Source organism: Sabethes cyaneus, chromosome 3 (genome assembly GCF_943734655.1).
Source record: "Sabethes cyaneus chromosome 3, idSabCyanKW18_F2, whole genome shotgun sequence".
In the NCBI taxonomy this organism is placed as follows: Eukaryota; Metazoa; Arthropoda; class Insecta; order Diptera; family Culicidae; genus Sabethes; species Sabethes cyaneus.
This window is the reverse complement of record NC_071355.1, coordinates 56692679-56709346: the sequence shown is the minus strand read 5'-3', so window position 1 is coordinate 56709346 and position 16668 is coordinate 56692679. Positions and strand designations below refer to the sequence as shown.

At 44.7% G+C, this 16668-nt stretch overlaps 2 protein-coding genes across 2 annotated transcripts; one reads left to right on the top strand and one right to left on the bottom strand.

The window, feature by feature from the left end:
• The first annotated feature begins 317 nt into the window (after positions 1-317).
• On the top strand, positions 318-3555 carry LOC128742630 (leucine--tRNA ligase, mitochondrial). Its single transcript, XM_053839048.1, has 4 exons — positions 318-489; positions 552-2346; positions 2402-2877; positions 2943-3555. The coding sequence occupies exons 1-4, from the start codon at positions 385-387 to the stop codon at positions 3243-3245; spliced, it is 2679 nt and encodes an 892-aa protein (XP_053695023.1). The 5' UTR covers positions 318-384; the 3' UTR covers positions 3246-3555.
• An 8204-nt stretch (positions 3556-11759) lies between these two features.
• LOC128739345 (uncharacterized) lies at positions 11760-16453 on the bottom strand. The gene is made up of 2 exons (XM_053834826.1): positions 12248-16453; positions 11760-12191 (listed from the first exon to the last, which is right to left on the bottom strand). The coding sequence occupies exon 1, from the start codon at positions 15976-15978 to the stop codon at positions 12268-12270; it is 3711 nt and encodes a 1236-aa protein (XP_053690801.1). The 5' UTR covers positions 15979-16453; the 3' UTR covers positions 11760-12191; positions 12248-12267.
• Positions 16454-16668: the final 215 nt, after the last annotated feature.

Genomic DNA, 16668 nt, shown 5'->3' with positions numbered 1-16668 from the left:
GCTTGGCCATTCAAGTTCAGTTAGAAGTTCGAGCAGTTACTGGACATCGAGCACTTGTTGCGTTGCCACAATTTGAATTAATCTGGCACTTCTGGACTTACACTTTGCGTGTGTGTGTGTGCGTCAGTTTGCCGTTTGTTTTTTTAAAATTTTGCTTTGATATCGTGTTTTCTAATCGTTGTTCTTCTTGTTCATTCATAATTTTGTTTTGATCATCGTGCTTTTGACAGCAAAACTTTTCTCTTGCCGCATTTGGCGTGTTTGCTTTTGGTTTTGCTCGTTTTGCTTTGCTCGTGTTGTGTAATGGAAGCGGCGTTTTTGTGATTGTAACATTGTAACACCAGGTTTCGTGGAATCAGTTTATTTCCAATACGCTGTTTAGTAATGAGTCTTCTAAAAATTTATTCCTTAAAAACAGTTCCACGCAATTTGCGGATCGAGCTAGACAAACGATGTATCCTAAGGTTTTGCTCTGCCACAAACTCTATGGTAAATGCTGCAGAGTCCTAAACTCCGTTTAAATAAATGCGTTTAATACATTTTCTTTTTAGACAAACAGAGAGCTCACATCTGAGATGAAACTGGAAATGGAGCAAAAATGGCGTAGCAACTTGGGAGACCACCGATTTGACCCACACTGCACTAGTCGACCAAAACGCTACGTACTGTCCATGTTTCCGTATCCGTCCGGAAATCTTCACATGGGCCACGTACGGGTATATACGATTAGTGACGCAATGGCTAGATTTTACCGGTTAACCGGTGCCAATGTGCTACATCCGATGGGCTGGGACGCGTTTGGTTTACCGGCGGAAAATGCTGCCATGCAGCGGCATATTCCTGCCGACTTATGGACTAAGCAGAACATAGCGCAAATGAGGCAACAGTTCGATATGTTGCAGTTCAGCTTTGACTGGCAGCGGGAATTTGCGACCTGTGATCCGGAATATTACCGGTGGACGCAAAAGCTGTTCCTGATGCTTTACGATGATGGCTTGGTGTATCGCAAAAAGGCACTCGTTAATTGGGATCCGGTTGATGAAACCGTGCTGGCTGACGAGCAGGTTGATGCCAATGGCTGCTCGTGGCGGTCCGGGGCGAAGGTTGAAAAGAAAGTTCTCAGTCAGTGGTTTATAAAAACAACGAAATTTGCCAAATCACTGTATGATGGTCTTTCCGATCCTATACTGGAGGATTGGAAGGATATTATAAAGTTGCAAAAACATTGGATTGGTGAGTGTGATGGTTATGTATTTGATCTCAAAGTAGCTGGAAGCCATGATTTCGTTCCTGTTTGGGTCAAAGACCCAAGGCAGATAAAAGAAGCACTGTTTGTTGCTGTTAGATCCTCAAATTTGCTCAATGAGTCACATGTTAAATCAGGCAGATTAAGTATAGAAGTTGAAAATCCAATTTCGAGACGCCGTATTCCTGTTATCGTCACGGATGACATAGAGTTTCCTGAAGGAAGCGATTATTATTTAGGAGTAGCGTCGGCTGAAGCAGATCGTCAGCTAGCTATTTCATACCAATGTGAAACAGAAATTGGGGCCCAAGGCGATTCCAGCGAAGAAAACATTTTGCAACAAGCCGCTGATCTTGAAACAGACGTTTATCCGTCGAGTTCCAAGCTGCGTGATTGGCTAATATCCCGCCAAAGATTCTGGGGAACTCCTATTCCCATTGTACACTGTTCAACCTGTGGAACTGTGCCTGTACCGGACATTATGTTACCGGTTCAGCTACCACTTGACTGTGTAGGAACGCCCCTATCTCAGAACGAAGGTTGGATTAAAACTAACTGTCCTAAGTGCGGTTCCGAAGATGCACGGCGCGAAACAGATACAATGGATACATTTGTAGATAGTTCTTGGTATTTTTTAAGGTTCTTGGATTCCACAAACAAGAAGCATCCATTCGATCCAGACCGAGCGCGTCAACTTATGCCTGTGGATCTTTACGTCGGAGGCAAGGAGCATGCCGTTCTGCATATGTACTATGCAAGGTTTATGAACCACTATCTGCACAGTAAAGGTTTAGTGCCATCGCCGGAACCATTCAAGCGACTGCTGATACAAGGAATGGTCATGGGACGTTCGTTCCGCTTGAAGGGCAGCGGTCGATATCTTCCGGCATCGGAGGTTGATATCGTAGATGATAAAAAGAACAAAGCAATAGAAAAAACTTCCGGGGAACCGGTTGTGGCTATGTGGGAGAAAATGTCCAAATCGAAACTGAATGGTGTTGATCCTTTGGATGTACTAAAGCAGCATGGGTGTGATACTTTAAGACTAATTATGCTAGCAGATGTTGCACCAACTTCGCACAGAAACTGGTCGGAAGCAAGTAATATTAGTTGGCTTCTTAGGCTCGACACTATTAATCAACTATTATTTTGCAGCATTCCCGGGTATTTTAAACTGGCAAAAGCGTATTTGGATGACAATGCACGATTTCCGATTGCTTCGGCTAAAAATAGCCGAAGGACAAACAGCACCGGAAACGGAAGAATTTCGCCAACATGATCAAAAACTGTGGGATGCACGAAATTACTTTGTCGCGGGTGCCACATTTAACTATCGCCATTCACACCAGTTGAGTGTGGGCATTTCCAAGATGCAGGGTTTAACGAACGCAATCCGTCGAGCGGGACCGGATGTAGTGGCCTTCAGCAGACAGTACGAACGTGCGATTGCAGCGCAAATAATTATGCTAGCTCCAATGGCCCCGCACTTTGCGTCTGAGCTGTGGGAGCGGTTCTTGGCGCTCCCTCACCGATTGAACGTCAGCTCGGAAGAGATTCAGTGGGAGAAAGGATTGTTTGAGCAGAACTGGCCTGTGGTTGAAGAGGATTACGAGCTAGATTTGACCTTTAAGGTGGGACCTTAAAATCCCCGACTACATTCAAATTGGATATTAATTGTGGTTTAATTATTTTTCAGGTCAATGCTTACGAATGCTGCCTGGTGAAGGTACCAACAAAAGAGTTGAATCAACTCACTCACCAGCAGTCGCTGGATATTGCCTTCGAACAACCAGCTGTGTTAAAGTATATTGGACGACGGAAAGTTCGCAGCACTAATTTTGTGTTATATCCCAGTTGTGATGCGATTTTGAATATCCTGGTGGAACAGTCATCCAACCAGGACGCAGAAAGCTCCTCTGATGAACCGGAGGTTAAAGGTAAAAAAGCGAAGAAAGTTAAAAAATCAAAAAAGGGCCAGAAAGTAGAGGTTAATCAATAGTGAATATAAAACGTACTGAAATAACCGAACGAAGCCGTGTGTTCTGATGTAGAAATGAAAGCGTATGTTATGTTATAAGTTTGTTAAGATCTGAACGATTCCCTGGATTTCATAGGCCACAAATACGAATATCAAACAGACAGAAGGAGCATTGAAACTAAAAGAATTGAAAACAGGATTATGGTATTTACATATTTTGTTATACTTGTATTAAAATATTCAAAATGAATACGTAGATAATCAGTATATAGTGGATGGCACACAAGAAATGCCACAATGGAGAATTACCTATAAGAAAAAAGAAGAAAATTGCAAGGTGGACGGAAGAAGTGCGAATAACTTCTTAGTTTCACTGATCGACACAAGAAAATTGTAGGTCCTGGAAGAGAAAAAGCAAAAAAGAATTGTAGAATCCTAGAATGTATGTTTGAATTTGGTCTGCAAGATCCAAGAAACGGCCAAAGTATGCCAGCACGTCCGCCCAATATTGACTCAGTTTGTTCACGGAAAAGACTAAGATCGCTTTTGCAAGACGCTATATTTCGACGTTGAAAAAATTAAAATAGCCTAGAAAGATGAAGAACTGATGGCATGGTGGCGTTTGAAATGTTTAGACAGTTTATATCGTTCGTAGTGGCACACATATGGAGAATCCAGTTGATTAAGGTAAGTAGTTAGTATTTGTTTTTTTTTTCAAATTTGTTTCCATTAATTTCAATTCTCACTTAATTAAAATTAATAGAGGATCAAACACACAAAATAAGGGACGGTATTTTCGGTAGACTTTAATTATTCGGCACTCTCTGCTTTTTCACGTTTCACGAACTTATTACTTACCACAAACGGATTCCTCGAGAATATAGAGGCCAGAGGGTAGATCTAAAAGAGCAGATCGAAGAACTGCTACGCTTAACATACATTTTTTCAGTTTCCTTCTCCTTAGGAACAACATGAGACTAACGTAATCATATCAGAATATATATTTGAGGGCGTACGACAATATTTGTTGTTAGTATGTTGGCTTCGTTAACAAATTTTCAAATGTTAGAGTTTGTAGCGGAAGATCTTAGATTTCGTGCAGATTTTTCGGGGAATCATAACCGAGTCTACTGTCGCAGCTTGGTAACCGGAGCGGATCGTTCAAGGTGGCACCGTTTTGGGTAACACGGGATCTATACGGGTACGCAGTATTTGAGGTTGGAGCGAACCAGCGCACAGAAGAGTGGTTTTAAACAATAAATATTGTATTGTATATTGAATCCAGAGTTGTTGAGCGAGACATGCTGTTTGAATATCAATTTGGAGTCGAGCAGTAGCCCAAGATCTTTGACGCAATCCACACGGCGTAAAGGTAGACTTGATAGTCCGTAATCGAATATTATAGGATTCAGCTTTCTCGAGAACGTAACCACTTCACATTTGTCGGGGTTGTGTTTACACCACCCAGCGAGTATTAACAGTTACTCCTGGAGTGCGAGAGTGTCTGATGAGTCGTTGACTTTCGAGAACAGTTTCATGTCGTCGGCGATCACAAGCCGACTTATGCACTATATTACTTACTTACTTACTTATGTGTCCATGTCCGCCGGTCCGGCAAAACAAAGGGATGAAATCAGAGATCTTCACTGCTGACGGTTACCCGCCATGGCTTTTACCTGTCGCCAGGACAGGTTCTCATCTACAGCCCGGATGTCGTTGGCTAGGCTGCGTCGTCATGAGCCTCTGGGTCTGCCTCTTCTACGCTGTCCTTGTGGATTCCAGTCGAGTGCTTCTCTGCAAACCTCGTTCGCTCCTTTCCTCAAGGTGTGTCCGATCCACTTCCACCTACGTTCACGAATTTTTGTGGCTATCGGCAGTTGATGACACCGACGATGGAGTTCCTCATTGGATATCCAGTTAACAGGCCACCAGGCACGAACGATGTATCGTAGGCACTGGTTAATGAATACCTGCAGTTTTTGTGTTGTCTCCGCTGAGACGCACCATGTTTCGCAGGCATACAGCAGTACGGATTTAACGTTTGAATTAAAGATTCGGGTTTTTGTACGTAGAGTGATCTGGTTTGCGCGCCAAATGTTACGCAGACCTGCAAAGGCACCCCTGGCCTTCCTGATCCGTGTGGGTATATCAGTCTTGGTACCACCATCGGACGTTGTCTGGCTACCAAGCTATTGAAAGGCGTCTACCTGCTCAACTTGTCCCGCTACTGTGAAGTTGGTGGAATTGTCAATGTTCACTACCATTGACTTAGTTTTCGCTACATTGACTGTGAGACCAGCTGCCTGGGAGCTCTCGGAGAGGTAATCTAACTTGCCCTGCATATCGTTTCGGCGTTGTGCGAGCAAGACAATGTCGTCGGCTAGGTCGAGGTCATTTAGCTGCTCCATCGTTAGAGGATTCCACGGCAATCCTCGATTTGGTCTACTGTCAATTGTTCCAACTAATATCTCATCCATAACGATGAGAAACAGAAGCGGTGATAAAATGCAGCCCTGTCTCACGCCAGCAGTAACCCTTATGGGGTCGGACAAGACGCCGTCGTGCAAAACCTTGCACGAGAACGCCTCGTACTGAGCTTCGATGAGATGGACTTGCTTATCTGGAACTCCTCTACGCCTGAGTGCGCCCCAGATGTTTTCGTGGTTGAGTCGGTCGAACGCGTTTTCGAAGTCAACGAACATCAGCAGAAGAGAGTCCTGGAATTCGTTGATCTGCTCCAATATAATGCGGAGCGTTGTGATATGGTCTACACATGATCGGCTAGCACGGAATCCGGCTTGCTGCCGCCAGAGAGCAGCATCGATCTTCTACTGGATCCGGTTGAGGATTACCTTACAGAGTACTTTGAGAGTAATACAGAGCAACGTGATGCCACGCCAGTTACCGCATTCAGTTAGGTCTCCTTTCTTAGGGACTTTGACTAATATGCCCCGCATCCAGTCCACCAGAAAAGTTGCGGTTTCCCATACATTGCTGAAAAGCTGATGCATCATCTGGGCTGCTTTGAGCATTTCGACTGAAACACAGTCCATCCCTGGCGCTCTTTTGGATTTCATACCCTTGATGGCTGCTACAATTTCATCCAGCGATGACGCCTCCGAGTTGACGCGATTAATTCGACGAACTGTAGGCGTCATACGCTGCTGTTTTTGTTGGTCTCTGACATATGAAACTCGGAAGAGTTGTTCAAAATGTTCACTTCATCACTTAAGCTGTTCGGTACGGTCAGTCAGTAGCTGACCAGCTCTGTCCTTTAGCGGTATCTTTGTATTTATCCTGTCACCACTAAGGCGGCGAGAAATATCGTACAACAAACGGATATCACCATTGGCGGCGACGGTTTCTCCTTGTTCGGCTAGGGAGTTAGTCCAGGCTCTCTTGTCCCGTCTACAAGCACGTTTAATAGCCCTCTCCAGTTCGGCGTATCGTTGACGGGCAGCTGTCTTAGCCGATCTGGTCCGCGCAAGAAGGCTCCTTCGCCATTTCCGGCTGATGCAGATATGGTCGATTTGATTTTCTGTTCGGCCGTCGCGGGAATCCCATGTGACTTTATGTACTGGTCTATGGGGGAAGAGCGATCCACCAATGACCATGTCGTTATTACCACAGAATTCTGTAAACAGCTCCCCGTTTTCGCTCATCTCTCCTAGGCCATGGCGTCCCATGACGCGTTGAAGGTCCGCGTTGTTTGAGCCAATCTTCGCGTTGAAGTCGCCCATGTGGATTTGGATGTCCCCCTTCGGGATTTTCTCAACCACGCTGTTCAGCTGGCTGCAAAACCCCTTTCTCCAGCAGGTCGGCAGCATCTGTTGGCGCATAGCACTGGATTGCTGTAAGGTTCCTAACCTGTGTTCTGAATCTGGCAACGATTATTCGCTCATTAATCGGTTCTCAGTCTCACGTCATCAGGGCCGCATGTTCCCCTGGGCTCAGTAGGAATCCAATTCCTCTTTCTCGAGTAGCATTTTTACCTCGTATGCCAGAGTAGAGCAAGACTTGCCCGGATGATGTCGTGTGTTCGCCAGTACCCGGTCAGCGGACCTCGCTCAGCCCCAGGATTTCAAGCTTCAGGCGGCTAGCTTCCCTTGCAAGTTGAGCCAGCTTGCCCTGCTGGGCAAGGGTCAGTATATTCCATGTTCCGATTCGTGTCCGTGGTTTCATGCTAAAGGTCGTTGCCAATAATCCAGAGAGATTTCTTCTTTCATTTTCGGTAACTTTTTTGTGTTCCGGTACAGTAAGCTGTTAACCTAAGGTCCTTATCCCGCTGATGGGGCTGCCATCTTAATGTGGGTGGGAGCCACTGTGCCCCCTTTCCTGTTAGCATACGACAACCGAAGTTGCGTACTCCAGCCGGCACCTCGTGGAGTTAGGAATAGGAGTTAATGAACAGAGGTTATGGAAAGCACATGTTTACCCTTTGCCAGCCATTATATTGACATCGAAAAAATAAATAAGAAAAACCTATGGTCCGAGATGGCTATCTTGTGGGGCTCCAGAAAAAGCGGTGAAAACCGGTGAGATGAATCCATCAATGCCCTCCAATACCCAGTTTGTGCAGTTTTGCGACCGCGATTTGATGATTCAGTTTTTCGAAATACGTCGTAGACGTAGAGCGCTTGGGCATGAATCCGTGTTGCTCGTTGGTTAGGTAATTGTAATGTTTGATCGCATTTGAAGGTCAAAACTAAAAAAACACGAGGTTTGGTCTATGTAATTGTACTGCAAATTCAGTAGCGTGCTAACGTAAGATAAGGAGATAATTAGTTGGATATCACCCCGTTGATGGGATATATTTCCCGAAACCGGTCGGTTTAAAAGGTAAACTATCAGTTTTGTAAAAACTATAAAGGCCCAGACAGAATGCATACGGATTTTACTACGTTGCGGCAATTTGATAGTTTTACCATGAGTTTTCTGTCAAATTGCCGCCACGTAGTCAAATCCGTATGCATTGTGTCTGGGCCTTAAGAGTTGTGTCCCGTTCACCAAATATAGATGTAATAGTAATTGTTGTTTATTAGATATAAGTTAACCACTTAGTTTACAACTTTGCTCCGGGTCAAGGATTTATAAGGAAAAATGTTACATTGGAAAGTCAACAAGTTAGCAATTATGAGTTATGTGCGAATTATAGGATGCACCGCTGGACGAACGAGGAAATTGGCACGATTACAATAGACTAATCTCAAGATTTTAGTCTTGACCTTGGAATGAGGTCATACATATATTAATATTTTTTTGAAACGATGGTTCTACAATTGATGAAGGGACGGTAGGGGAACGAAATGAAAAATTTTTTTTTGGTGAAGGAGGGGGAAGAGCGGAAAGGAAGGGGGGGGGGGTATTGGTAGCTATGCTTGACAAGTAGTCATTTTGACTCCTACCTTTTGTCCATAGCTACCAATACCCCCCCCCCCCTTCCTTTCCGCTCTTCCCCCTCCTTCACCAAAAAAAAATTTTTCATTTCGTTCCCCTACCGTCCCTTCATCAATTGTAGAACCATCGTTTCAAAAAAATACGATTACAATGAGCTCGAAGAGTTTCGATAATGCATTTAAAGCAGAGCTCTTTTGTTGTCTATGTTTTTTTTGTATACTGGAAACATGTAAGCGGATTTCCAAGCATAAGGAAATATACCAGAGCTAAACGATGAGCTAAATAGAAGTCGGATTGGAGCAACCATCGAGGCATTGGTATAGTTCTTTAGAAAGATTGAAGGTATACCATCCGGTTCACTGAAAGTTGAGCTTTTTAACTTCAAAGCGGCCTGCTTGATCTGCTTTCCGTTGAACTCTAACATATTTCCAGAATGACTTGGTGTTACGCTTCAGTATACGCTCAACGTTGTTTAAGTATTGAGAGCCAGATAGTGGTTTATTTGTTTATTTATACACAAAATATCAACAAGCTTTGTGACTCAAATGATACACTTAACCTAAAAATTTCGTGCTATAGTTAAAAAGCGATTTTTCTTTCCATAGAAGGGTTAACAAATTGGGAACAATAATCGCTTTATTCACATCACGACGAATATGCAGGGAGTCTAGGTCAATGAGTCTACAGCGTTGTTCATAGCTTGGTAGTTGGAAGGGGTTATTTCACGAAAGTCTCTGAAGGACAAAACGAATTAATCTCCGCTGCACTGACTCGATTCGGCCAACTCCATTTTTTGATGGTAAGGACTCCAAATCGGAGCGCAGTATTATAGATTTGATAAAGGCGGTGTGCTGTTTGAAAGTAAGTTTAGAGTCCAGCAGTAATCCAGATTATTGACGCAATTTTTGCGACGTAATGGCTTATTTGACAGCCTGTAGTCAAAGGCAAATGGGTTCAACTTTCACACTTGTTGGGGTATAGTAGGATGCGGTTGTCGACACTTCATTTCGCAAAGGTCGATTATGCCTCCTGAAAAACAGCGGCGTCGGATAGATTTCCAACTTTTGAGTACAACTTGAGATGGGTTGCAAACAAAAGTTGCGGACCTGTAAGCAGGTAGTTGACGTCATTGAAGATGAGGAATATTAAAGAACCGAGACTGTTGCCTTGTGGGATTCCTGAATGAGCAGTGAACGATCCTGAGATCCTAACTTTCACAGTGATTGGCTTGTATACCTTGAGTACCTCCTCAAGGTAAGCTTTTTTTTCGAATTTAAGACGACGTAGCGTTTATCAAAGGCAAGTGCGGCCCTATGTGTGTCGTCTTTTACGGCATGTGGCGGTCAATGATATAATTTAAAATACGCGAGGTCAAAGCGGTAGTATTTACATTATTCTATGGCTGCATTCCAGGGGATACTGTTTAATAGACTTTGAATCGCGTCAAAATCAGCACGGTCGATTTCATAAATCATGGAGCCCTAGCAATCGAACATTCGTGAGTCATAGAAAAAGTTTAATTGAAAGAGAAATTTTGGTTTACAGTTCGAGGCCCCAACAGTCCCATTTGAAGCTGAACTTTCAATCATCAAATCGGGTGATTTCATAAATCATGGGGCCCCAGCAATTGAACATTCGTGAGTCGCTGAAAGAGTTTAACTGAAATAAAAATTCTGAAAAATCTCATTTTGTGTAACGACAAAATTTTTATTGGGGCCCACCGGGCATTTGCCGCCATTTGGCGCCAACATACATTCTGGAGACTGGCGGCGAGCACTAGCGAAGCAAAGATTCAAGTAGTGTCCGCTTTCATTGGGAATTTTGTTAATTTGTTGCACAGTGGCCGTACTATACAGCCGACCAACTCGGTGGTGACCGAGCGAAGAATTAAAGAACTGAAGTCGACGAACAGACGACCGTTGCCGCGTTCGCGCCAATTAATCCAGGAAAGGTTGAAAACACTCAAAATGAGCAAATCGTCAGAGGCGGAGGCTGACGAAGAAAGAGACCGATACAATATGATTCTTCAGGACAACGGCGTTACCCGATCAGGTGGAAAATAGACGGTGCACAAGCATAAAGAGCGATCGGATAATTTTATAGTCACCCAAACTTGCTCGACAGGTAGCCAATTGTTGTGTTCCCAGACATAAGCCTTGAGTTGGCCATGAACTGCTATTTGAACGTCGCCGCCGTTGATTTCAGGTTGTTGTGCGCAGCCAGGTTACAACGGAAAAACTTCGTATATCGATCCGAAGATTTGTGTGGAGGAGGTTTGTTCGTCGAGCCAGGTTTTAGCAAATCTAATTATAGTGGCGATCCAATCGTACCAATCGGGCTCAGATCCAATCAGAAATTGGGCTTCGATCGGAATACAACGTAGGCTATAACACACGTCGACCGGGATGTCTCTGATCGGGACGTACCCAATTGGCATGTAGAATCGAGGTGTATATCGTATGGACTATTGACACACGCTAGCAGATAGTCGTGGAAGCTTGCCTTCATTCCGCCTAGATTCTGGTAGTATAAGTGGATGTTGTGCTGGACGTCGTGCGTACTGTTCAGTTACCGGTTGGGACATTACGTCTCTCATCAAGGACATCTCATCAGTGTCATCAAATATACCTCCGACATCAAATTACCGAAGGCTGACGATCAGTGAGAAGGAAGTGCCCAAACCTTTGCTCTTTTCTTTTAGGTTTGCGGAGAACGGAGAAATATACAATACGAAGGCGCTGTCAGAAGAATCAAGAAGTATTACGCGAAGAAGAATGTAGACTTTTGGCCGGACTTGGTGCAGATTAACTGGCTGAAGATAAACGTTGTACCGAAAACCGTAAGCGACCGAAACCTCCCAACGTTCTCCATCTGCGAGCAATAGAAAGTTCTTGGGCGATCTTCATGCGGAAAGCCTGCTCTAATAATTTCGTGGCCAAAACGGATCAGCTGATCGCCAAGCCCACGAAAGAGCTGAAGCACATGCCGATATCTATCTTAAATCGACCCTGGCTAAGGCTAAAGTTCAGACAAGGGTCGTAAGACCTGAATATTTTTTCAAGCGATAAAAAAATCATTCGCACTGCATTGTGTTGTGGTTTGTGAAATTAGTTCGAAATTAGACACATTTTGCCGACTGTTTGTATTTGCTTTATTTGATTTATTGCGAGTTGCTCTTCCGTAAATTGCTACTTTACTTTCTGACATTGTCGTCTGTATTATCATTGTTGTTACTTACGAATGTAGGGTAAACTGAACTAACAGTGCCCAAAATTGCCGCTAGAATTTAGGGAAAAAAAACTTACAACTTAAGATCAAATTGATTCGCTAGGGTTTTCTACGCTATTGTTTTGTTGACAACCGATGTAAACAGAATTTAACTATCGTAAATTGGGTAAAGTCTACTAAAGTTGAGCTCTTCGTGTGGAAGCATCTAAAAATTTGATATAGTTGAACACAGATGTGCGGAAAAATTGTTATTATTTTCTGTCGAAGCGTTGCTGCTTGATTCGTCTTAGAACTAGGACTCTCTTACTGGTCGTTGTTGCGGCGGTTGAAGTGCTGGAATGGCTGAAAGGATAAAACCATATTTTATAAACTTTACGAATAAAAGAAATCATGATTACCTTGTTCCAGCGGCATTACATCATTTGAGCAGCTCTTGTAGCATACTTCGCACGTACACATCGATTTGCGAATAGTCTATCAAAGTGTTTCGTATCATTTCTACCAGTAGCGTTGGCCACATATGTTCTAGATGCTGCAGCTTGTCGACTGCGTTGCAGGTGTTGTCAAGCATCCGTGCGAAGTATGCTTTGCCTTTTGCACGCATTACCGTATCATCTGGGTTGGTACTGTGTTTTTTCCACTGTAGTGCTTCCTTACCGACGATGTTCTTCAGGGAGGAGTCAGCTTGCATCAACCATTCTTTAGCGGTCATCTTTGTGGCGTGCGCTGTTTCCTCTAACCGGAGGCGCTGAAGCAGAGGTTGTAGCAGCCCCTCCGGTAAGGACCACAGCACCAAATCGGATAGTCCAGAATACATATCTTCCGCTGCTCGTACTTCTTCTTCGGAAATCTCTAAACCATTGACCTGCTTCAATCCCCAGTGTGATAGTCGATAAATGGCATAATTACGCCAAGGTTTGCTGGCAATTGGGTTCCCCTCTGGGTCGATGGTCAACGAAGCAATTCCTTGACTTTCGGCAAGTGCGTTGATCTGTCCCAGACAGGATATGTTCGTTTCACGAAAGATAAAGTTCTCTGCGTTCACGAAACGAATTTTTATTCTACAAAGAATCGCCGTGATGTTGTTGAAGTTAATGTAGCTGAACTTTACCGTGTGGACGTCGCCGGCCTTTGTCGTGTTCCATTGTTTGTCGATGAAGCGCAAGGCCCCCATTCCGTAGACGTTCAGATATCGGCCGCAGATTTCTATTAGGTAGTCGCCGCCTTGTTCCCGCTCTCGTTCGGTTACCTTGGATTTGGTCGATGGAACAAAGGTAGTGTTAGCTACCGCACTGCCGGATATGCTTGGGCCGCTTGTTGAGGAACTTGGAGTAGGAATGCTGGGGTTTGCTAGGCTCGATGTGTTGGCTAGGGTGTTGGCATTGTTGATGACGGAGCTTCGGGCGGTGTTTGTACGAACCAGCGTGCCTATACCGTATCGTTTGACCGGTACAGTGCTGCGCACTTTTGTTGGTGCGGTGTGCCGATCGTCCGATGATGCAGTACCGTTGGAATCGGATGCCGTCTTTGACGATATCGTCGAAAGTGTGGACATTTTATCGTTGCATGCTTCATCTGGAGGACTTGCGATTACAGAATTGAGTTCCACTGGTATTGTGACGTCGCAGTTGGTAGTTTTGACCCCGTCATTAGGAGCAATTTTCGATGGAGATGAGTCTAGTGTTTTCACGGGTGTTAAAAGGAGCTCGCTTTGAATTGCTTCCGTTGGTGAACTTTTGTCGGTATCTTTCAAGTTTGCTTCTTCGTTATCCGAGCTGAAGGCGCTGGAAACGCTGGAATCCGGATGCAGGCAAGTGCTGGATTCGGATGATTCGATTTTATTAGTTGAGGCAACAGTAACCGGATTCTGCTCCAGGAATGGAGCCAGAATTGGTGGCAGTCGAAAGTAATCTTCGCCGCCTTGTTCAGAAATCTGCGATCCGGAATTATCTTGCGATGAAGATCGAATGAGCTTGCGATTTTGTGTCTTTTTGGCAGCTCGAGACGGCCGCTGAACGTTTGCAACGGTCGATCCGTTAGTGTTAGCAGTGGGTTTTTTGGATTTAATGGAAGGCTTGCTGGATTCGGATGCGATAGCTTGCGTTGAGTCTACATCTGCGTCCTTGTTGACCGTTGTTTGGCTGTTGTTAGTATTTCGTTGAACGTTTCGGCAAGCGATTGTCTGCTGAGATCGGAGCAGTTCCCAGTTTGTTCTCGCGTTGGAAATTATTTCCTCCCGTCGTATGCTCTGGCAAACGTCGGTGGAGAGGCTTGTGTAGTTCATATCGGACAGTTCTTTATTTTTGCGCCATGCGGAAGCTGCTCGTCGAACTTGTTCGGTTATCTGCATCTGACTGAGTGACACCAGTCCGGGTAGATAGCTGACCAGGAAAGAAACGCAGTCTCCCGCTAGCGACACTGGGTTGTTTTCAATGGTTACCTCTTTTAGATTGATCGCTTTCGCGATCGCTGACATGTCTTCAACACACTGCAGGTCATTGTGGCAGAGCCACAGTCGTTCCAAGTTGCGTAGGTCATCGAAACCGTTTATCTTTCTTATTCGGTTCCTCTTCAGATTCAGTTCCTTCAGGTTAACCAGCCCGTTGAAATCTTGAGCATTAATCTGCCGTAGTTGGTTTCCGGCTAAATTCAAAGATTTCAGCTCTTGTAGTTGGTTGATTTTAGATGCAATATTGCTTATTTTGTTGCCGTGGAGATCGAGCACTCGTAACGTTTGGCGTAAAGAAGCGAGACCACCGATGTCAGTGATACGATTTTTGCCCAGCAAAAGCACCGTCAAGCATTTTAGGCCATCCAAACAGGAAATTTTCTCGATTTGGTTGTCGTATAGATCCAGAAAAACTAGATTTTGCAAATTGTACCGCGGCTCCGCCGCCGATAGAATCGGGGAGATGTGACTCTGGGGGTTGATGTAGTGATTGACACCGTTGGGCGGTGGTGGGTTGGTTGGGGTTGTTTTACCGCTGTTGTTATTACTGTTCCCATTGCTGGTGGCATCGTGGACTACATTCACCTCGTTTGCACTATTTAGGTTATCGATGCTGAAGGAAGGTGTTAGTAGTAGTTTATTTTTCAGCTTTGCGGCGTTGGCTGCGGTTTGCTGCTGGTGGGCGGGCGGAGAGGGAAATAATGTTGCATTACTGATGAAGCTATTGGACCTTTTTAGTAGATTTCGGTGTTGAGCAGTCAGCAGGATGGATGATGGCTTCTGCAGGAACGTGGTGCTGGTTGGGCTTGTGGCACTTGTAGGAGATTGACCGTTGCTGGCGTGTGTGAGGCCATTGACTGGCTTGGCGCCTAAGGTAACTTTGCTGGAAAGATAGTTGATGTTGTTGCTGTTCATGTACAGCTGATTTCGAGATGTTGATTTTTGACGAAGGAATTGCTTTATGTTATGGCTGGTTGCAAACGGAGAGCTGCTTGCAGTGGCAGTGACTGTAGGGGTGCTCGTCGAGGAGCCTTCCTTGTGTGCATTATTCGCGGCATTCGACGGCACCGTCGGTGCAGTTGATTTTGCTTGGTTCTGGTTAACCGAATTAACCGGAGTTGATGCACTGTGACCTGCTTGTTTCGTTTCATTGTTGTTCGAATCCGTTTCGGCAGGTATGTGAAAGGTATTGATGAGATTATGCTGCAGTGACAGCAAGCGTAGGTTGGGCTCATCATCAATAATTGGAATAGATCCGAGACCCTTTCGATCAAGATTTACTCGGTCCGGATGTTTTTCGCGATCCCTTTCCGATCGTTTTATAGTAGTAATTCCATTTTGAACTAAAACTGAGCCATCCGGTTGTGGCTCGCTATGACTAGGATTCTGTTGGTCCCTTGGTGACTCGCCTGGTTGGTCGTTTACGGGTTCGCGTGGGACGAAAAGCCTTTTCTCGCCAGCTTTCTTCAAATAGGAAGTTCCTAGTGTGCTGTGAGATCGATGAAACGTTTTGAGCCTATTTGAATGGCTCAAATTGTTAGTATTACTAATACGAGCGGTAAGCTTTGGCACGACAGATTCAATTTTGAGCAAAGAGTTGTGCGAACTGCTAGTATTGGTACTGATTACACTATCATTGATATGAACTGCCGATTTTCCCCGAAGTTTTGATGTACTCATTTGAATTTATTGCACTCGCCTTTTGCTTCTATTGGCCGTGGATTTTATCGGCTGTCTTTCTGATACTCTTCTTTAGCTCGTAAAACTGCACTGGTAGTTGTATTTCGGTTAGTTAGTTATCCGCGTACGACCTCCCACGTCTACCCTCACAACCCACTTACCACCTCAAGGAATACTCATAATCCCACTGCTGAAAAACGTTATCCATTGACTCAAACTAATTTCATAACTCTTCATTTTCGGTACAATTATTGACTGTCACTTATTAGAAACACATAATGCCACCACCGGAAACGAGATGGACGGCACTTCACGGAAAGCCACATAGCACCGTAGGTATTGCGCTACACACTACTTTGCCTACTTTCGGGCAATTTTCTCGCAAAGGATAAAACTTTTCTCCGTACCAACTACACTGCGAAGGAATTGCCAAAACGGTTCCGAACCACCGACTCGCGTGCGTCGTTTGTGTTGTCGTCCCACGAACTGAATTCTTGCCGTTGGTTGTGTTGTGCAGCAAAGCCGCAAGCAGTTGGGGCCCGCAAACGCCAGGATAGGCGCGAGTGAGTGAGTAAATGTGTGAGTTTGTTTGACGGCAGTGCGCGAATTCAATACTGGCTCTACCGGACTGCACCAAAATCCGGGCCGTACCAATATCCGGAAAACCTCAATAACATTAACAGGAAACTT

What these genes read in the sequence shown, in the direction of transcription:
- LOC128742630 (XM_053839048.1), top strand. Translation starts at nt 385, where the DNA reads ATGAGTCTTCTAAAAATTTATTCCTTAAAAACAGTTCCACGCAATTTG. An exon ending in GCTCTGCCACAAACTCTATG is followed by an intron (nt 490 to 551) that starts GTAAATGCTGCA and finishes TTTTCTTTTTAG; the next exon opens with ACAAACAGAGAGCTCACATC. An exon ending in AGCTAGATTTGACCTTTAAG is followed by an intron (nt 2,878 to 2,942) that starts GTGGGACCTTAA and finishes ATTATTTTTCAG; the next exon opens with GTCAATGCTTACGAATGCTG.
- LOC128739345 (XM_053834826.1), bottom strand. Translation starts at nt 15,978, where the DNA reads ATGAGTACATCAAAACTTCGGGGAAAATCGGCAGTTCATATCAATGAT.